Source organism: Numenius arquata, chromosome 1 (genome assembly GCF_964106895.1).
Source record: "Numenius arquata chromosome 1, bNumArq3.hap1.1, whole genome shotgun sequence".
Lineage (NCBI taxonomy): Eukaryota > Metazoa > Chordata > Aves > Charadriiformes > Scolopacidae > Numenius > Numenius arquata.
Window position 1 is genome coordinate 6396894 of NC_133576.1, and position 22320 is coordinate 6419213.

General features: G+C 49.6%; 1 protein-coding gene across 2 annotated transcripts in view; it reads left to right on the forward strand.

Annotated features, from left to right (window-relative positions):
- Positions 1-1123: 1123 nt before the first annotated feature.
- The window catches only part of WNT7B (Wnt family member 7B), a 98085-nt gene continuing 76888 nt past the window's right edge, over positions 1124-22320 (forward strand). The window contains exon 1 of one of the 2 annotated variants that reach the window (XM_074147898.1): positions 1124-1194. In XM_074147898.1, coding sequence (XP_074003999.1) covers positions 1124-1194 — 71 coding nt within the window. Of the gene's footprint in view, positions 1195-8374; positions 8458-22320 lie in introns of those variants that run through there. The other variant, XM_074147053.1, reaches the window with a different exon arrangement.

Sequence of the window (22320 nt, forward strand, 5' to 3'; positions counted from 1 at the left end):
GAGCAGCTCAGAAATCAGTAAGAAAGAAAATACAGAGAGGGAAAGAAAGAAAAGACAGACAGAAAAGGAAGCCCTGTTTGTCTGTTAGTGTCTGAACACAAAGTGAGTTTTTGCCTCATCGATTAACCTCCCTAGGGACAGCAAACTGAATATTATAAACTTGCATTAAAAGCCAAGAATACTTGTTTCTTAAAGGAGGAAGAGTGTTTTCTTACTGTGGAAAATGAAATTAAATTTAGTGACAGGCATCTGAGTACAGCAGGGTCAGGTGGCCAAAGAGAAATGGTCTGGACACACACACACACACACACATATCGCCTTTTAGGATATAGAGCTGTAAGCCAACAAGGGTTAACGCCTGCATCTTTTTGATTAGAAAGAAGAGGAGGAAGGAAAAAAAAAAAAAAAGAAAAGAAAAAGAAAAAAAAAGAAAGAGTTAACAATCTCTTTTGAGAAGTCCATACATTGCAAATCCAGCCGCGTTACCATACTAGAGGAAATGAAAAAATGCTTCGGTTTGAGAGGACGAGTCCTTTATTTCCCTTATTGGATACGTTTCGTGTGTTTTCCCCAACACTCCGGCTTAAGGACATGCCTTCTGAAACACAAACACAGGCATAACTCGCACATGCACACAGACAGATAAGATATGTATTAGATCCTGACACACACGGGGTGGGGGGAAGAGCAAGAGAGAGAGAGAGAGAGAGAGGAGAGAGAGAGAGAGAGATCCTCCTACCTGGAGCCATAGATTGCAAGATACGTAGTGTTACCTGGGGAAGTCAGAACAAGTAAAAACACATTGAACTTCAGGGCTCTATGAGGCAGTTGATCAAGATCAGTGCTTGCTCATTTTCTCCCTCAGACTGTCTGTCTTGGGTTTTTGTTTTATCGTTTTGAGCAGCTCTTTCTATTTTTTCCTCCCTCTTTTAGCTTTAATATCGGAGCCGGTTTCGGTCACCATGGCTCTGGGAAGAGCTGCTTATCTGCACGGTGTTGATTTTTTACAGTTCGGCTGGCTTTGCTCCTGGGTAGCGTCAGCAATGCTCTTGACTGGGATTTAATCGACAAGATCAGTTCGACTTTTTGTGCAATTTTTATGGCTCAGTCCATTTTCTAGATCATGCACAGAAACTTTCGGAAGTGGATTTTCTACGTGTTTCTATGCTTTGGAGTCATCTATGTCAAATTAGGGTAAGTCCTTGTGCACGACAAATCTCCTTTGGTTTTTGGGTCACGTTATTACGGAGTTGTGAACAAAATGTTGCAAAGGAAAAAAAAAAAAAAAAGAAAAGGAAAAAAAAAAAAGAAAAGGAAAAAAAAAAAGAGGTGATTATTTTTCTCTCTCTCTCTCTCCCCGCTTTGCTCCCCGGGGTGTCCCAGTGGTGGCAGCCCCCCCCGAAGACGCCCGTGAGTCCTCCGGTGCCGGGGCAGCGCGGCGGGGCGATGCCCAGCTTCGGGGCCGCCCAGCCGGGAGGGAGCCGGTGGCGGGTGATGACGGATCCTTTTATTTTGTACTGCTTAAGCGAACTTAAATATTATCTCTGGCGTACAGTACCCTCAGGAAAAAAAAAAAAAAAAAAAAAAAGAAAAGGCAGCCTGACAGAGTTAACTCAGCCGCTGCTGCTGGGACAATAGAGCAGAGCTTAAGTATTAAAAAAGCGAAAGGGGCGGGAGGAGGGGAATCCCTGCTCTGAACCTGCACTCAGGGATTTGTTTTATGCAGGCCTAGACACAATTTGCGTTTCTATCCATCACACGGACGTGTTGAAATTAACTTGACAACTGGTCCGGCTACCTCCGCGCTGCAGCGCCGGGGGAAGCCGGGCGGGCTCCGCCGACGGGACGGGCCCGGGGGCCCGCAGGCCGGCTGGCAGCGGGGGCTCCCGGGAAGCCCGCTCTTTGCTCCTCGGTATTTGATCGCCGCGATCGAGATCACTCTGTTATTTTAGTTGCCAGGTTTCTCCCTCTCTCCCTCTGCCTTCCCCCCCGCCCCGTACCTGTATGCCCTTATTAATATTGCTCGTCGCAGTAGGCTGACTTGAGTTGAATTTCCACATTCCTGAGCCCCAGCCGAGTCCTTACCTGTCGAGCTACAAACTCTTTAGAGATCCCGTCTTTGCATAGCTGCGGGATTTTTTTTATTTTTATTTTTTTTTTTAATGATCAAGAATGCATAAGGTGAGTCGCAATCCAAAAAAAAAAAAAAAAAAAAAAAAAAAATCCCGCTCGCTTCCCACCTTGAAATCAATAGGGGGAAGAACAGGGGGAGCCAAAGGGCAGCCCCCAAAGGCGGGAGGGCGGGGGCGATTCCCCGGAGGGACGAGCAGGCGGGCCGGCCCGGCAGCACGGCTCAGCACCCGGTCCCGTCCCGTCCCGTCCCGGAGCGGGAGGGCAGCGGCGCAGGGAGAAGCGGGGATCCTCCCGGCCCTGCCCGCCCGGCCGCCGGGAATTGCCGGTGCTGAGCAGCCCTCCCGCCCCGCCGCCGCCGCCGCGGGCGCTGCTCCGGGCACGACGAGCGGTGGGGACGGCCCCGACCCCGCTGTCAGCAGCCCGGGCAGCGGCGGGGAGGAGTGGGCTGGAGGGGGGAAAGGAGGGAATCTGCGAGAGGGAGCACGCCAGAGCCAAGGATTAAGGTTACAGCGGGAGGTGGGGAGGAATTAAATCAGGCTCCTCGGGGATGAAAAGAGAAGGGAAGGGGCGCTGCCCCAGCAGGGTCGGTGCCCTTCTTCCCCCCCCACTCCCCCCCCCGCGGCAGCTCCCCCCGCCCGCTCCCTCCCCAGCTGCGGGCAGCCAGGGCAGGGCTGCCGGCGAAAGCCACGGGCTGCCTTCCGCAGGGTCCCCAGGAGGTTGCTCGGCGGGCACCAGCCGGGTCGCATCCCTCTGCGTGCGTTTGCTTATTTATTTATTTTTGGCACGGCTCTCGGCCCGCCCCCGCGGCCGCAGGTGCCGCCGCGGGGGCCGGGGGAGCGCGGCGCTGCCCCGCCGGCGACCCGCGGAGGATGCGCGGAAGGTGGAGAGGCCCTCCGCGCTGCTCCCCCTTTGCCCTGCCCCGGTGAGGAGCCCGCGTCCACCCCTGCCCTGGCCGGCGGACGTGCCCCGGGGGTATCCCCAAATCCTGCCCGCTGGCGAGAGGAGGGTCTTTTCGGTGCTCTGACCCCTGCAGGACTAACATACCTGCGCCGCTCTTTGTGGTAGCTGTGGCCGGCAGTGACGGGCTCTGTCGTCCTCCAGGCTCAGGTTGACAGGGGTTTTAGACGAGAAAAGAATTTGGGGAGGCTGCGTATCCATAAATGAAGCCACGGCGGGGGCATCCCGTCTACTTCAGTAACTGGAGGACTTCGTGCAGCACATCCCTCACAGAGAGGCAGGCGAGCTCACGGAAAACGCTTTGCAAAATAAGGGTAATGATATTGCTATTCGCTTTCACTGCGGTTTTATTTTTAAAGGGAACAGAAGATTGGGCACATGTTACAGTCTGGGAGGCAGATCTCTTTTCGAAATTGATTTGGGCTGTTTTAGAAGGGGATTCAGAGCAAAAAGCACAAGAATGCTGTTGGACTGAGCCTGGAAGTAAAACTGAGTGGACAGCGGGAACAGTAAAAGCCCTTACAGAAACCCCATCAGATCCATCACCATGCCTGTAAGGCGATGAGGATACTTCACTTTCTCTGAACAATAGGAGAGAAATTTGCTCCGAGATCCAGGGCTACTTCTAGGCTAGGCATGTAGGATGCAATTATTTCCTCTCTCATCAGCCACTGGAACTACCATTTTGTTGAAACCATATCCCTTGAGTGTAATGATACTTTTTTCTAGTGAGCTCTTCGCATAGAGGTGGGGGGGGGGATGAAGTGACATAAAGCGTAGTTTGTCTTCCAGTGCATTAGGTTTATTTTGCAGCGTGAAGGAGAGCGCCATTGTGTCAGCGATGGCAAAGAGGTCAGACTTGGCAGGCTGCTGCTTTTTTTTTTTTTATTATTATTATTATTTTGGCTTTTTCTTTGCTGTGGAGCACGTGTTCACGTCTTAATAAAACGTGCTAAAAGCTCCGCTTTCAGTGGCGAACATGAGACCGAGAGGAGAGAAAATAACGCAATACATAAGTATTCACCCAGCTGTCGGACGGGGCGGGGGGTGTCCCACGGGGTGACACGGCAGAGAACCAGAAAGAAGCCGTGGTGTCCAGTCAGGAGGAGAGAGCAAGATCCCGCTCGAGTAGTCCTCCCTCTCAGGGAATTCCCGTTGTTCCCATTTCTATTTCCCGTCCCCGAGTTTGCCGGAGAGAGAGGCGTGAGGTGAAGCATCCCTTGATATTTCTGTCGATGACGTTTCCGTCCGGGCACTGAAGCGTAAAGCGTCTGCGACTCTGCTGACTCCGACTGTCCCCTCGCGAAAAGAGATGGCATCAAATATTGACCCCCGGCTGGCAGCAGGGTTGCAACAGAAAGATTTCCTGCGGAGATCGCAGTGCCCTCGGCTCCAGTTTAATTAATAAATACGTCGGAAGTTAAAAATCACAGCTGTACCACAGATGCAAATCGCGAGCGATGCTCCGGGGATGAGGGATTTGACCTTCGTTGGGAAAGACGGAGCCGCGGGCAGTGCCCGGGTCAGGGTTCTGGGGGGCAAACCCCACCCTTTTTAATCTTTTCTAGAGGGAAAAAAAGGGGGTGTGTGTGTGTGCAGCCGGGCAGCGCCAAGAGGAGCGGAGAGGACCCCCTACCCCTGCGGGGAGGAGGTCAAGGTGCGGTTCGAGGGATGCGGGCGGCGGGAGCTGGTGCTGCCCAAGGGAGCAACGAAAGGCGCCGACACCCCTTCGAGGGGCGGCGGGGACGCCTCCTCCGTGTCCCTGAGGCAACGCCGAGCGGAGTTGGGGGGCTCACAGGGCTGCGAGCGCCGGGGCCCCCGGCCCATGGCGGGGAGGCCGGAGCACGTCGCTCCCCCTCGGGACTCCTGGCGGGGGGGTGTGGGGGGTGTGTGGAACGGGCCAACCGACCCCATTCCCCGCCCCGACGGCGAAGCTCGCCTTGGCTTTGCGGGCGTTTGCAGCAAACGCCAACGAAATCCCGCTCCTCTCGCCCATCACCGGGGCTGCCCTCGACGGCGGGCAGCACGTGGCAGCGCCGGGAGCCCCCGGGAGGGGATGGGCGGGATTTACGCTGGGAGCCCCGGAAGGTGCGGCTGCCCAGCACCGTCCCCCCGGCGGGACGACAGGCTCCCCGGGCCCCTCGGCGGGCACCCTCCGTTGTGCTGCTGCTGCCGCCGCTGCCACCCCTCGCCCTCCCCGTCATCCGCTTATTTTAAGCGACTAATCTTTTGCCCCCCTCCGTCGCCTTTCCCCTGGCACTAAGCTTGCAGCTCGGTGAGCTACAAAGAAATAACCCGGCTCCGACCAGAAAGGAGTCCGGTGTGTTGCCTACCGGGTGTACCTTCAAAGCTCTTACCGGCTTCCGACGTGCTCTTGTGCCGGACAACCTCCGGGTTTGGGGTAAGAAAAGAAGCCGCAGCTGGGGATGGACGGATAAAAGGAAAAACAAAAAGGAAACACTTTATTCGTGCCTGCTCTGCTGCATCTGCCCGACTATGGTGTCGGCAACCATTTCAGTGCCGTTCTGCCCCTATTTTGTCCAAAATACACGTGTTTATGGAAGAAGCAACGACAGATGCTGAAATGCCCGTATGAGGTGTTACCGACAATACCCCCTCCTCCAGTGCCACACCAGTTTATTGAAGGGAATATATTCGGCTTCAATCAACAAAACAAGGGCACTTCTTGCTGCCCCCGGCTGATGTACGTACAGAAACCATTTGGATGGAATTTAGCAGGTTATTCTTATCATCATCATCATTATTAGTTTTCCGACGTAATAACCGGCCCGCGGTTTCAGAATAAAATTTAACTTCCCGAAAAGGAACGGCACGGTTTGGTTTCTTTTCGACAAGTTTCCTCCTCCCGCCCAGCTAAGCTGTGGATAAAAACAGCTTCGATTCGAAAATTGCGGAGATTGGTAAACCATCTTCGTTTCACATGGACTGGGTCAAACTCTGCCAGCACTAGTTCGAAGTTTTCCAGCGCCAGCGTTTACTTTTCATTTTTACAATCAATTTCTTTCTTTTTTTTTTTTTTTTTTTTTCCCCCTCAGGCACATTTTTAAAAGCAGATGCACATTTAAAAATACATCCGAAGCCGTACAAATGCTAGAAATAAAACATGAAAAGCCGCTACCCGTTCCCCTGGTTCATGTTCAGCACAGCTGCCCCAACCACAGCCTGCGTGTCTGAGAGAGGGAACGGGCGCTAGAGGAGATACACATCTATATGTCTATCTATATCTATACATACGCACCCACACACTTACAGAAGTATAAATACGACCATTTTAGAAACTTAAAGAATTATAAATAAGACGGTTCTGGGCTGTAAATAGTCGTTGAAGGGCTTAAGCTTTTGTCTCGTTAATCGCGATTCGTGTTTCTCGAAAGGACGTCGACTGTCCCAGCGTCTGGATTGAACTTCTAGCTGGAAGTGGTTAAATTAAACCAAATCCCGAGAAGATTCTTATCACATATTGGGTGGCAGACAACGTTTTTAACACCAATTCTGCAATTCCCATTCTGTCTGAAGGAACATTTCGTTGTGTCGCGGAGACAGCTGCGCCCATGTGCCGGGACTGGTTAACTGGAGGAAGTGTTCCCAGGGTGTTTGGAAGAGCTCTTGGCCAAGGGAACTCTTTCAGTCATTAGGCAATTAACCTGAGACGAACATTTACAAACCCTACGGACCGAGGAGACTTCGGAGCCTGGTTCTTGCTCATTTCGGCTGCGTTTGTGCTAAATTCTCTGCAGTGCACTATTCTCTTTCGGGCTTCTCTTTCAAACCCTGACCCCGGGATCCACAGCGCCCGTCTTTCCACCATCTCTCCCGCCCCTAAAAATTCTTTTTTTTTCCTTTTCTCTTTTCCCTCCGACAAAAAAAAAAAAAAAAAAAAAAAAGGACAAACGCCCAACGAGGCAAGGAGGAAAAGCGACTGTCTGCTGCACGGTTGGGGTTACACGGGACGAAGGGCTCCCACCCACCGGAGCGGGGAAGGGTCGAGCATCCCTTCGCCCCTGGACGCGGCGATGCCGAGGGGCAGGAGCCGCCCCGTTCGGGGGAAAGGCAAGGAAGAAGCAACTAACCTGCCGGGAAACCTCCCTTCGGACTGGGATCTTCTCAGGAAGGAGAGAGGGAAGAGAGCGAGCGAGCGGCGAGAGGTGCGGGGAGCCGGGAGCCGCCGGCAGCCGCTGCCGCCCCCCGCTCGCCCCCCTACACTGGCTCTTTCACACCAGTCCTCTCCCTCCCCTTCTCTCACGCGAAATCCAATCTCGCCAGGAAGCTACGAGTGTGCATGTCTTTATTTCTCACTCTAGGCGAGCTACGACAACATAGACGCCTTTTTGGGTTTTGGTTGGTTGGGGTTTTTTTTTCTTTTCTTTTTTTTTTTTTTTTTTTTTTTTTTTAAGATCCCCTGAAACTGGAGCTTAATTTTCAACACCGGCGACCACAAGAGCCAAAGCCCTGCCGAGGCTGGAAGGACGGCGGAGCCCTTCGGGGGAACTGGGGCAGCCGCCCATAATAAAAGCAATTAACCGCGAGCGGAGCTGGGAGCTGCCAGCTCCTTCGGGATCCATCCCAGGGCGAGCTGAAAGGGTGCCACGATCGTCGCAGGGAGCCAGCCGCCCGCAGCCCGCCGAGCGCCGAGGGAGAGCTTTAAAAATGCCCCACGAAGCGGGTGAGGAGCGGTGGCGGAGCCAGGCGTAGGGAGAGGGCTCAGCCAGGGAGCACGGATTCATTGCAGCCCGGGCTAGATCAGTGTCTCTCCATTGTCATCCTCCCCTTTAAAAAAAAAAAAAAAAAAAATAGAGAGAGAGGGAGAGAAAAAAGTAGGCGGATTGCAGTGACTGACTGCCCAATGGCAGCCCCGAGTCTCAGGAGAGTTAGAGAGAGAGGGGGAGAGAGAGAGAGAGAGAGGCACTTTCTGCCATCCAAATCCCTTAAACCATCCTCATTCCAACACGAGAACCCACTGTAACAACTTCCAACCACTGAGACATGACAGGCAGGAGCCCAGAGGCAGCAGCAGCAGCGAGAGCAGCAGCAGGAGCACACACTCTGCACAGGGAGCAGCATTAACACCAGGGGAATACTAGACACAACAATACAAACAAACAAAAAAACCAAACAGACAAAGCCCCCCCAAGCCCAAGGGACTGGATTCCAACTCAGATTCAAGCCACAGCTGACACCAAAAAGGGTGGGGAATTACGACCAGGGGGGGCCAGAAAGGAATAACCAAGGAAGCGAACTCCAAGAGTGTAAACGGGATTCAGCCATGATCCTTTTTTCATCTCGCAGTGTGTTACTCTCAGTGTATTACCCTCAGATTTTCCTCATCCTTACCAGTGGGAGTTACCTGTAAGTGATCCAGATTTTTTTTTTTTTTTTTTTTTTTTTTACAAAATACTGTTTGAAATGACCCCGCTAGCAGCTACCTAGGGGCAATGCGCAAAGCGAGCAGAGGGAGCCCGGGAGAAGCCAGCACGGGCGGCAGCTCCGTGCAGTGCGTGGTGGTGAGGATGATGATGGTGGTGGTGGTGGCGGTGGCGGCGGTGGTGGCGGTGGTGGCGGCGGCGGCGGCGGAGGTGCTGTGCTGGTGGCGGTGCTGGCGCTGCTGCTCGGACCCTTGCCCGGGGGAAGGTACACACCGCCAGGTAACTCCCGGGGCTGCCCCGCCGGCGGGGGCCGGGGCCCGGCGTGCCCTCAGCGGGGGCGGCGCACCTTGGAGGGCGGCGGGGCAAACGGGGCACGGAGCGGCCGGCGTCTCCCCTGGGGACTCCGACCCCGACTCCTCCTCCTGCCAAACCGGAGATGGGCATCGCTTCGCGCTCGTCGGGGGAAGCGCGGTTGTTTCTGCGCGGAGACCCCGAGGAGCCGGGGGCTGCCGCGGCCGGCGGCGAGCGCCCAGCCCGGTAGCCCGGGGCGAACCCCCGTCGGCGGAGGCGCTTGCTAGCCGGCTGCTTTTGCTCCGGAGGGATCTCCAGTCCCGCAGTTAGAGCTGGCTCCAGGACCTTTTCCTTGTGAGGAAGGGGGTGGAGGTAGGGGTGGGGGAAATGAGAGTCGGTGGGTGGGACTGCAAGGAGTTTCGGTCTCTTTTTTTTTTTTAATATCTATATCTGTATCTAACGTTGCGGTGGATAAGTAGCGGCTGGGCTAGTCCGTGCGGGCTGCGGAGAGAGCGGCCGCCGCCGTGCTCCTGGCGGGTCCCCCGGCAGGTCTCTGTCCCCGCCAGGAGCCGCGTTAGGGTGGCGGGGGTGACGGGCCGGGGTCCCGGCGCCGTCCAGCCGCCGTGCCGAGATGTGCCGGGCCCGGCCGGGGCTGCATGCGGGAGCCCGGGGTTGGGGGTGGGGGGAACCGCCGGGGACCCGTCAAAGGCTTCTGCTCTCCCGCACTCCGGGCGAGACCCGACCACGCTTTGGGGCAGCCGTGGGGAGGGGAGGCCGCTGGGGGCGGCAGGTCCCCCGGCCGGTGGAGCCGGTTTAAAATCGGTACCCGTTTCCCTCCTTTGCGCATCCCGCCAGCCCCGTCGTGCCGGGACTCGGGGATCGGTACCGGGGGAGCGCAGCCGGCGGTTGGGGTCCGGCCCGGGGGACCGCGGCAGACGGGCTCCCTTCGGCTCGGTCTGTGATGAGGAACACCCGCCCCGGTATCCCCGGCCTCGGTATTCACCTCGGCGGCGGGGTCCAGGCGGATTTCCCCTTCTCTCCCACGCCCGTGCCGACCTCGGACCTTTTCGCACCCCGGCGGGTGCAAAATTTGAGCTCCTACCCTTAGACTGTATGTGGATTTATATATCTACGCATCTTATTTCTTCTTTTTTTTTTTTTAATTTTTAATCTGTATGCATGCACGGGAGCACAGGCACATAAACAAGCACGTGTGCGTGTGTTCCTCTGGGGTGCGTGTGCGTTTTCTGTGGGCTATGGAAAAAAATATAACCCACCGCTATGGAAGAAAAAAGTAGGAATAAACACACCCATAAAAAGAAACTGAAAGCCTATTTTTACATTCTTAATTCTTAATGAAGTGCATATGCCTTGGCTACCGATTTTTAAAGGCGCTTGATTCATGGAAGCACGCTAGGTTTAATTCGGTTGGATGCTATTGATTAAACCAAATGGTCAGAGCTGCCTCTTTCTGTTCACAGGCGGGATATGTCTGCTGGTAGGTGACCAATAGCTTGTAGAAAAAAGATTGCAGTGCTACCTTTTTTTTTTTTTTAAACAGGAGGAAGGAGTCGTAATAAATAAATAAATACACCCTTTTTAATATAAGCGTAGCCATATTTTTCTCAAAACCGTAGGAAATTACTATCCTACAAAGTTTTCCTTCTATAAATAGTTCAAATCTTGAAACAAAAGTTTTAAACCGCACACCAGATGCTGGGATGCTGGCGGTTTCCCTTGCTGTGTGACATAATTATAAGGTCCGAAAGCAAAAGCTATAGAAGTATAATAATAATACTAAGGCGACTGCTGAGGGGAAATACAAGGGAAGCAATGCCTGCTTTATTTAGAGCGAGCTGCTTGGGGATCTTTTGAGCGCTGCCCCGCGACAATGAGAAGTTGTTGCGGATAAATAATGCTCCCTCGCCTTTCCCTGTGCCATCCCCAGTTCACCCCCTCAGCGGCAGGTCACTCGGAGCTGGACCCGCGGAGCCGGAGCCGAGGTGGCTATTGCAGTCCAGCAGAGCAGAAGGGAAAGGGATCAGGAGGTGAAACCCAACAAAGCGGAGCCCCGAAGCAACGCGCACCTCCCTCCATCCATCACTCCGGAGGGACGGAGCCGGCTGTCTCCCTGGGGAGACAGCAGAGCGCCCGGGGCCGGAGGGGAGAGGCTGCCCGCCCTCCCGACCCCCCCCCCCCCCCCGCCCCGCCTCGGGCCACCCTCGGCTCCCCTCCCGCCCCTCGGGCCACCCCCGGCCCCTGGGTGTCTCAGCTGTGTCCCCGGTCAGTGTCCCCCATTTCGCCCCCGGTAAGCGGGGAGCAGCGGCGGGGAGAGCCGGGCAGGCTGCGATGCTTCGCCTCGCTCCCCTTTCAAAGTTAAAAGAAAGAGGAGTTATTTCAGTGCTTAATGGATAGTAGCCTAGCGAACTTGTGGTGTTTATCTTGTGGGTAAATATACTCCTTTGGCTTACTAATGGTAGCTTTTGAAGATTAAAGCATAGTAGAGCCTGTTCGAGCATTATCTTCTGGTGTCTGTTTCTGCTACCCTCGCTCTCCGGAGGGGAGGATGCTTCCCAAGCTGCTATTTACTGAGCTCTCACGGACTGTCAATGGTTATGTTAATTTTGCCCGAGATCTCTATCATCTTTTAGCTATGGGAACAACTCCTCGGCCTCGGAGCTGCTGGTCCTTAAGGGATAAAGAGGATCCTTTCGCAGCGTGTAGCAGTGGAGTAGCTAACCCAGTGCAGGGTGTCCCTGCTTCGTCTCTCTTGGTGCGTGTGAGTCGGGGCCGGGGGGGACACACAAGATGCAGCTGGATTATTCTGCTAGAGAAGCTGTAAAGCAAAAATCCCATCGAGAGGAAACCGGATTTTCAGAATGAAAAAGGCGATGATGAAATGAAATTTCATTTTTAGAATGAAAGAGGCACTGAGGCCTCAGTGTTTTGTGTGCTCTAGCTGGGAAGAAAATTAAGTTATAGCAGAATACACCTAAAATTAAAGAACTAACCCCTTTATAAAATTGATTTCTATATTTTAAGTATGCTATCTGATAAAGTAATCTTCTTTGGTGTGCTTGCCTACTAACCTTTGGCCCTCTGAGGCACTGTAAACATTTTTACAACCAGAAGCATTTAATGACTGACTTTTAGAAAAAGAAAAGTGACTGCAGCTAGAATTGCTGGTAGTGGGATGATTGATGTATTTTAATGCTCTGGACATATTTTGGTAATCCAATTACATATTTAAAGTATAAAACTGACATTTAATAATATCAATGTAATTAGTATAAATGTCTAAAAAACCGGATTATATATAATACTATCTGGCAGCGTTTCTTGCAGTGCATGTTTGAGTGCGCATGTGTCTGTACACATGCACATATTTAGCTTCTTCTAAAGAAGACGGTCCTAGTCTAACTTTCCATTTGTGTACTCCTTTCACTGTTCATCTTCTTTAGGGTTGGGTGCATTCACCAGCAACGTGAGAGTTGGTTCTTAAGAAGCTTATTTCAGGGATTATCTGCTGCTACATAGACAGAGTTAATTCAGTTATTTGCTATAAAGCGATCGTGAATAACTCGCAAGAGAGAGTGTGTATGTAGTAATAGCATCATAAACCTTCAAAGCAGCTACGTATTCCAACAGCATAATACAACAAGTAATTTGTATCAGTGAGTAGATATTACTGGCTGCTTAGGAAATGTAGAGGGAGAAAAATCCTTTGCACATTTTGCATGTGTTCTGCTGATGCTCCCATGTCCTTACAATTCCACATCCTTTACAATAGGGCTTCTCCACACTTGTGGGAAGCGGGTTAGAAGGAGCGCATATTTTTCATATGCTTACAAGAAAGTATTCATGCCTAACCCCTAAAGATTAGGACTGCTGGAGATGATAGTCCCTGAAGATTGTCACTTAGTCTGTGCCGTGCGGGAGGGACCTACATAAGCTGAGAACAGCCAGCCTGCTCTGGGGTGCAGACCCCTCAAGGGGATGGTGGACATGGCTTCACTGTTAATAGCAACCAGCGTGACTGATGCTCCCACGTTAGCTGATACAGTCAGGTCTACACAATCTGGCCCACTCTTCCCATCCTGGTTAGATCAGGGCTGTATTGACCTCTGTGATAACACTGGCTGCTGTGGAAACAAATTGTCCCTGGCTCAGTCACTGGACCGTGGTGTAAATCTGTCATTTCCCTGCCTTTGCACCTTATTCATCTTATAACCGAGACCACGCACTCTTTAGGGCAAGCTTGCTCTCTCAACCTCTATTTGTGAAAAGTCCTGTGCGCAAGGACAGCTCTGTTGAGATCCTTAGGTACTCCCTTTACATGGTACTATAATAATAGTCATCTATAAGAGGATTTGGACCAGGACTTCAACTTTACTGTCCCCCAGAGATGTGTTGGCTTAGAGACAGAACAGGTGAACCTCCAAAGGATATTGACTGTTTTCAGGATCACCTAAGGGTGATGCTTTTGCTCAGCAGAAACAAGAAAGATAAAGAATATTTGCATGCTGGGCTGCCATAATCACCATGAGCTTGGCTTACCTGCCGGATACAGGCTATTTCCGTATATTGAAGCTGCCACACAAAGATGTGAGAGTGATTGTGATATGACTTCTTGGTAGCTCTAGAAGATAAAGTCCACCATTTCTTTGAGACACCCAGACTAAAATTCCCTGTCTGAAGCTACAGAGCTTTGGTAAATCTGTGACTGGCCACCCCTCTCCCTGCCGTGGTCTAGGCCAAATGCGTTTGGATGCAGGCACCTCTCTCAATCCTTTGTGGCAAGCAGGTTCTGGGAATTAGATGTCTAGCATGCCTTAAAATCGAAAAAAAGTAATTATAAGGAAAAGTGGCAGCATCCCATCCGAATTTGTAGGACCACAGCATGGCATTATTACATGTGCTGCATTACTAACGTAATATAACAAGTGGGTATAAAGCAACATGAAATATTTAGATGAGTAGGTAAGATTAAATGCAGATATGCTTGCGTATTAATCAAAGAACAAGGCTAATCCCTCAGAAGACAATCTTTCAAAGGACATGTTAAAGAGCTAAACAAAGCAAGCTGCAATTATTCAGTTAGACAGACAAACATTTTATGCAATGGAAAAGATGTCCCACGTGCAGCTGGCAATACGGCATGCTAAAGGTAGAGCGGTGCCAAGTGTTTTCTCAGTGCGTGGGACTGCATAATTTGGACTGAAATACCGTCAGAGATTCCTAACCCCCAAAATACAGTTTAACCATCCGGTTCTCCCAAGCTACCACAAGCAACAGAAAGCTGGGACCAGCTATAGATCAAAGGAGTTCTGCAGACGCGCTGACACCACGCGTTACAGAACTGGTTAATGCTGCAAGCCTGATTTCCTCAGCCCATAACCTTTGCACGTCGTTTTACCCTCAGCGGATTCTCGTTGGTGTCTTTCATGCGTGCCGGCAAACCACCTCTACCTGCTAACTACCTGTCAGATGGCTTTTTGCAACCCCAGGTTCTCCTGTCTGTCTGCTTGATTCTTCTCATTATTTTGGCTCTTTCCTCCTTGATGCCTCACTGCCCTCCTGTACAGCTTTAGCCCAACCTGCCGCAGGTATATAACTTATACAGTACTACAGTAGCACTCTGCATGAGAGAGTCGTACAGGAACTAGACAGGCTTCTAGTCATGAGAACCATGATCAAAATATCTACGCACAAAAGTAAAATCTCCCAGACTTTGGGGTTTTGGGATTGTGCCATGCACACGTGAGTACCCTGGCAATGAGCTGAACAGACTTGTCACTGAAAGCTGCAGGTTTACAAGCCCAGAATTACTTGGGAAGTGAAGAAAAACCAGGAGCTCAAGCACAGGAGTGCTCTGGAAGAAAAGCCAAGGAAGGCAGGTTCCTGGAGAATGTCTTCTAGTGCTTTAAGGTTTATCAGCTCCCTCTCCTCTTTTACTCTCCCTTCAATCCTCCCCCAAAGGCAAAAGGATACATTTTCCCTCCATTGTGGAGAATTGCATAGGACTTACTGGCTGCTTCTTGTCAAGACACCTCCTATGTATTTGTTTTTGCTAAAACACATGCATAAGGAGAATTGCAAATACTGCAACTGGAGCAAATGTGAAAAAATTCTAGATACAGAGACTTAAAGTATTTTCTCGGAAGGTTTTTCTGTCCATATGCAATATATTTCTATGACTTTTCTGTTACTGCCCAAATGTTGTGAGGAGAAACCTTTAGATAAAGCACTGAGTTGTCTTTTCCACACTTTCCTCTTGGGCTTGCTTTCTAAAAGGCAGTTTTCTTGATAGTGCGATGGAGCCAAAAGTTCACTGCCTTGTTCAGTTCTAATGAGTATATGCAGCTTTTCTAAAGTTAAGATAGTTAAGGCCAAATGGTTGCTCTCATCATAAAAAAGTCTTTCTTCCACTAGGATATGACAGTAAGATGATTATCACCTATTAATTATTTTAAAGCAAATCATACCTTCTTTTGAAAATCTGAAGACAGGCTAAATTAGAGAGTTATTGTATCTTTTTCTGGAAATAATTTTAATAGTGCATACAGTTTGTACCCATGTCATAGTTACAGTTTTGAACATTTCTTTTCTTCTCAGCCTATGCTTGTGGATCAGATTTCCCTCGTGGCAGGAACCCACAAAGGATAAAATTCACGTTTATGCAAAAATCCCACTTAATCATCGTGGTGACATAGTCTTTGTTCCAGCCCTTTGTCCAAGGTCAAATTTCACCCTGAGTTCCTAAGTAATAACAAAAAAAAAGGACATCCAGTGGTACAGCAAGTGTGCAGCTGAGGGCAAAAGCTAGCCTCAGATGTTTTACATGTGGCAGAAGAATTTTCCCCTGTGAAGTGGCACCAAGTCCACTGGTTACTGTACTGTGTGTCCCAAATTGTTTATTTGAGGTAGAGCCACCCTGTTGCTAATCAGTGGCACCACCTTCAAAACTGATTGAACTCCAGGGACTTGTGGTAGGTTTGTGGTGCAAAGATTGTGCTGATGACTTACTTCTTCCACTAGCCCATACCTGGAATGCAGAACAAAGGCATTCAAAAATATTTTCTTCTGGATGGCCATCGCTATAGATCTATGCAGCATTTTGGGAAGCTCTTATATCTTGTTTCTTCAGCCCTGAGGGCCTCAGGCTTTCCTCCGCTGGGCTTATGTCCACAGCTCAGTAAGTTAATAAAGCAGGAGCGACTACGCCACAGTCAACAGAGTGACTCTGGTGCAAGTGAGAGGAGAACCAAACAGAAAGTCAGCACAAGCCTTGTTCTTCCAGTATCCATTCGAGTACAGCCTTGGCACAGGCTGCCATATTACGCAATTTAAAGGGAATGTGGCCATATTTCCCAAGAACATACAGCGAAAGCAATATTAATAGGAGGCCTTCTCAGACAAAACCCAAAATCAGTTCTACGGGTTATTGAAAGAATCATTATGGCCTCTGGTGCCAGTAAGAGCTGACGTAAAAACAAAACATTATTTATTTTTTGAGGGGAGAAGCACTTCAAAAGCACTGCGGCATTTGCTTGTTATGTGCAAGGCATTGTGGGGCAGCCCAGCTTTCAAAGCTGGAAGTAAGCATAAGCCATAAAGATATAAACCACTCTCTGCCTGCAAGTAGGGCCTGGAAAACAATTTGAGGTGTATTTAATTTAGAATTGTTTAAGTGCTGCAGTACTAGGATTGGATATCATATCCACCCTCCTAATCTGGCTGAAGTGAGACATAATTATGGAAAGCGACTACTATTTAATAATAGTTTCTTTCATTCAAGGATCGTAAGTGAATTAATCCTCCCAGTATTCAAGTGAACTGGGCAAGGATCATTTCACTCACTGCTGGGGTGGAATGTAGCAGCTGCTACGTCGCGCCCAGCAGAGCTGTATGGACACGCGGGACCAGCACCGGTCCTAACATCCTCGGCAGAAAGGCAAGAAAGCATCTGAAAAAGCCCAAGTGCATCTCTGATTGACCTGGAGCCTGGCCAGGGCAGTGGGATAGCCCCTCTAAAGAGCACGCTTTTCCATGGTGGGTTTTGCTCTGCGCTGAAGACAGGCAAGGTCTGAGACTGGACCGAAGCCTGAGATGCTGAACAGCAGTATCCTGACTTCTGCCTGCCTCAGTTTCCCACAGCTTTAATAGGGCAACAACAACGCTGGCACAGCTTGGAGGTAGGGGAGGGGCAGAAAAGCAAGAGCTGCCACAGCACTTTGAAAACAGAAAACGCGGCGTAAGTGCCACGTCGTTACTTTCAGTGATTCTTTTCTGACCACAAGCAGTGGAGACGGCATGATTGTGTCTCATCTGAAACACGGCACCTCTTTTGCTTACTTCACCACCATGTCCAGTGCGGCCCAGGGGAGAGGGCAGAGGGAAAGTGCCACATACCAAAGTCACGAGCATCATTTCTGACAGTGCTTCCCCTTTCCACGGGAGCCAGACAGCCACCCATGGGCACAGCAGAGCAAGGCTTGGCCGAGGAGAGCTGCTGGCCTCCTGGTGCGAGGTGGCCGGTGGCAGGCTGGGTAGCAGGCAGGACATGGTTAAGGGAGTGCTGAGGAGAATGGCAGCATCTCTCATGACTCCTTTGGCTGCTGGCCAGGGAGCCATGTGACTCCTTGGTTAAAAGAGTCCTCTCAACCATGAGACACTTTTTTTTTTCCCCCCTCTGGTTGTACCTTTTCTTTTCTGAACTTAAAAGAAAACAAAACGTACCCACAAAACTTTCCACATTAAAGTTATATTGTAGTCTGATGACTCAGGGTGAGAAATTCAAGGGGAATGAAGAGGAAGGGGAACATTTCTGAATCAGACCTGTTGTGCTGAGCCTTAAAGGAGAGGAGGATTTTGCTGGATGGAGAACAGCACTGCTGTACAGCACAGTGAGCAAGGAGCAAAGGACAGGGCTTAAATCTATTCCCTACCGCTGTGGGCTACAGCTAAGCCTGTCAGGGTTGCTTCAGATCCAGTGGACCTTGATGCCATCAGAAGGGCCAAGAGTGGGAGAGCAAATAAATATGGCTTCATCTGATTCATAGTAAATTCCTTTTTCTCCACTCCCATGGCCTAAAGGGTACATCACCTAGCTTTACAGTTTTTGGTTGTTTTCTTTTATTGGCACCTCTCATCGCAGTATCTGAGCACCGCCCATAATAATTAGATTGGCACATCCCTAGTAGACTTCCTGGAGTCTTTTGTTCTTCTCCCTTCTCTGTCTCTGGGGAGCTCTGCCCAGGGTAGGTGCTTCTGAGGGGAGGGATGGGGTCAGGTTATTGTTGTTAATGTCACTCTGGGTATGTTGTAAAAGATGTATCAAAGAGGAAGTTCTTGCACTATGACCTAAAGGTCATCAGACTCTGGATTAGTCTAATCTCTGAAAGTTTTTCCCCAGACAGATCCTTTCGACCGAGAGTAACTTACCTTTGGGCTCAGAGCTTTGTCCTGTGTTTTATGATCTTCGTTGCTCCAGAGGAGCTCAACAGCCCTGGCAGAGGCAGAGGTTTGGTCTGTCTTCTCTTGCTGGGCCGTGATCCACTAATTGCTGTGTGGAGGTTAGGCTTCGCACCTTGAACTGGGGATGAAAGAGAATGGGAGAGATGAGAAGAACTTGCATGCAGAGGCAATGTGCACAGCATAAACTCACCTGGACACATGCTGTCTACTTTGAAGTTGTCATGATGATTTCATGGTCAGAGCACTTTGGAAGTCATAAAGTCCATGTCTCACTTTGGCTTTGCCCTCTTTAAGGAGAAAAAGGGCAAAAAGTTTCGAAAATTGCCAGCCAAGCCATTTTCCAGGCTTACCCATCTGCTTGGGTCTCTGGTAGGCTGCACTGAGTGGTTGGAAAAGCTGTGGCTGAAGAACGGCAAGTTCAGGGATGTCCATTAACCAGTAAGATGCAATGCAAGCTGTTCGAGGATGTGGGGGGGCAGGACAGGATTTAGAAACAACAGTGGGCTCCTTTGTAACCCCCAAACGCAGCTGTGCTTCTGAGCAGAACCAAGGCATCGGCTCAGTGTAAATACTCAATTTTAAGGAATGCACTTGGGACAAGCATGTGTGCCTGCCCCTGTGTGCTCCTCTCCTCTCCCCACCCCAACTATGCAACGTGCCAAAGCCAGCTTCTCAGCAACAAGACTTGGCAGGTGGCACCTGATGAGATAATCATGCCCCTGGGACATTAGGAGCCATGAGGTGCAGCCAGGTGCTCCTAATCTGTCCATGGGTGTGATTTTCTGTGGTAACCACACCCTCAAGTGTTGTCTTAGTGCAATTAGGAAATTTGTTCAGTTTAGCTCAAGTACTTCTATTAGGGTGCTCTTCACATCTAACATGTGTTGGCATGGCAGGAGCATGTGGATGTCCAGGGTCAGGCAATGCTCTGGGCTGAGTGGTGCTCCTGCAACTAGCAGAGGAGAGATCCTACTTCTCACCACTTTGCTCTCTGCTTGTTTCCGAACCTGGACTTCCCTTCATAAAACCCCACTAATCTGAGCATTAACTCAGGTACAAATAAAACCAAATGGAAACGGCTGCCTTGGACAAGAGACTCCATTTTGTATGTCACAGACAGGGAACCCTTTAAGAGTTTACCCCTTTCTCTTCCTGGGATTTCCGTTTTGCAAGAGGTGCTTTAAGCACTAAAACGTATGAGGGCTGTACTGCAGCAAAGATCAAATGGCAGATCCTTCTTGTAGGTAGAAAATGCCTTGCGTTCACAGGCTGGCTTGCATTTCAGTTTTACTATAGGCAGGTGTTAAGTCAGTCTGGTAGTGAAAAATACCAGACAGATACACAGGGTCCTACCTTGTTATTAAAGACTTGGTGTAATGACATCCAACAGACAATGAGGCTCTGGCTATCGCAGGGGTGAGTAGGAAAGGGGGCCTCCAGCTGCCTGCAGAATTCATTCCCTCTGTCTTGACTTGGGCAGAGCTGTCATTGCTTGCCACGTCTACTGCAATGCTCTAAGAGGTGTAAACTGAAACAGCGCAGAAGTGGCTTCAAGTGCTGCCGAGGTCTTGGTGTGACTTTGGGGAAGCCTTTCCTGCCTGTATGTTGCGGTTCCTCTTCCAGCCTCGTCTGCTCGGGCTGCAAGCTGGGGAAGAGCTCTTTGTGCCTTCGCACAGGGAAGCACACGTGAAACTTGTGCTATTTGCCCTTCACTCAGCCAGCCTAGGTGCTGCCTCGTTTAAATTTTGGCTCCGTCTAAGCATTGCCTGAATAACTGCAGGATTTACCTCGCAGCATTTTGTTAGGATAGTGCTGTTTATTGGAAAGAAATCTTAAAATCTGTCAACTCACCAAGGAAGATCTCCTACGTTGGGTAAAGATAAATGAGAGGGACTAATGTATTCTACCTCTCCAAAAATGAAAAACGCTTTCAGTGCTAACAAAAGCCCTGCTTTTCTTCATATTGCACAGATATGTTTTTTGAGGTGTATCAGATCTTTGCTTACATGATAGTTGCCATTGTATACCTAATTAGAAATCAGCTTTAGCTTTCTGACAATAGCTGGCATGGATTATGTTCACTCTAAGACATCTTGTGAGATAATTAAAGCGATGACTGACAACATAGCACAGCAAAAGGAATGTTACAGGTTGCTTGTACGCATTTTGTTAAATGCAGCCCTGGTATAACTACCCTGACTTTGATAAACTCCCCAGAAATGAATCTGGCCCCTTATTTTTTGAGAGATAATCCTGAAATTCCCTCTGTTTCTGACTCCTTTTTAAATTCATGTTTAAACACATGTACATGAATATACTGCTTATGAAGGGTGCCTGAATCACAGCCCTGGAAAATGAATTCCTCTCCTTACCCACAAAACCAGTACAGCACAAGCAGAGGGTGTGTGAGCTTCCCCACTCCACCCCATCCTTGTGTCTCATCCATGACCTAGAGGGGCAACCTCTAGCTAGGCATAAGCGGGTGGCTCAGTCTCTGTACTTATTTAATCCTTGGCCAACCTGCTAAGGCTGCCAATAAGGGTGCCAATTGTGGTGGTGGTTTCTGTGATGTGGATAGTCGTCCACTGGGAACTGGATTAAGACCATCAACTCATTTCAAATACTCTAGGCCACAAAGCATCTGCCAAACGGTAACCATTTTTTTGGTCACTACTGACTTGGGTCATGTTTGGATCAGCGATGAAAGGCTCCATATCCCAGTACCAATCCCCTGAGCCATAGAGTTTCCCGGAATAATTTTTTTAAAGAAGGAAAACATTATTTATTGTCCTAGATTCTACTTTGATCTGCTGATTTTTAGTGTGCATATTGGCCCTTTAAGGTGCATGATTTTCATTACTTCACTGCAGAGGGTTCAGATGTTGTGAGAGATTTTGGAAGATGGCAAGTGGCAGATCCATGCGGTGTGATCCAAAATGAGATCTCAAAGATAGTGGTTACACGCTCTGGCACCTCAGGTGGCATTGTATTTGGACCTAAAACGGGTCTTACACCTTTAAACTTATCACACAGTCCTTCAGCAGAGAAAGAGCCATTAAACTAAGGAAGATCACATTGCTTCCTTTGCTCTTGTTCTTTTGGAGATACCTAGATATCTGTGTCAGATATGTGGCATCAACCAGCTTTGCTGGTAGCTCTTCCAGAACATAATTATATTGTCAGTGGTCCCTGCTGAACCCACCACAAACTTTCATGTATGCCCACTAGCACTCTATGTTGTCGGGAAATGACTTATTTCACAGATGCTGCAGAACTGCAGCAGGCAGTGACTAAATTGTTCGGTTCAAACCATGCAGCCCAGCAGGGCAGGGAACCGGAGTGGAGTTTTCCTGATCTCAGCCTAGCCCCCAAACCACTGGCAGTCCTTGTCTTCAGCACACCTCAGAGTGGAGCTAGGGCCAGCTGAAATTCTTAGTTTAGTTGGCAATGAAAAACATTGCTTCCTGTGGCAGCGTCTCTTGCCCAGAAGAGACCCCTATCCCAAAAAATTGCTAGGATGAGAAGTACGTTGTCAGCACACTCAAGTAATGTCTTCCTGGCCTTCTGTGAGTAATACAAAGCTGTGCAATATTGCCACCAGCTCTCCCTTGAGCTGAAGCAAATCCTAAAAGGTGACTGGGTTTTTCTTTCCTCGGGGTAATTTACATTTACGCTAGCAAGAAGGCACTACTTTGCTTGCATCAGTTCCTCAGAACTGTGAGTTATCTACCTTCTTCTCTATTACGTGTGAAAGTGAAACACGCTGTGATATCAAAGGAGTGACTGTTAAGGCGATAGAAAATTCTGAGCTGATCCATTACAGCTATGGATGCTATGGATGTTCAGAAGCAACAGAGAGAGGAAAAAATGATGGTACTGAGTTGATGGTATTGTGAAGTTGAGGTAGAATCTGCTTTCTATCACACAAGAAAAGTGCCAGGAGAATCATACCAGTAGATATCTTACAGTGGTTTATTGGTATTAGACTGTGAAATGTATATTTTGGATTTCCTTTTATTTTTAAACAAAAAATTATTTTATTTAATGTATCCTTCCACTGTGAAAAATTGTTTCTGTT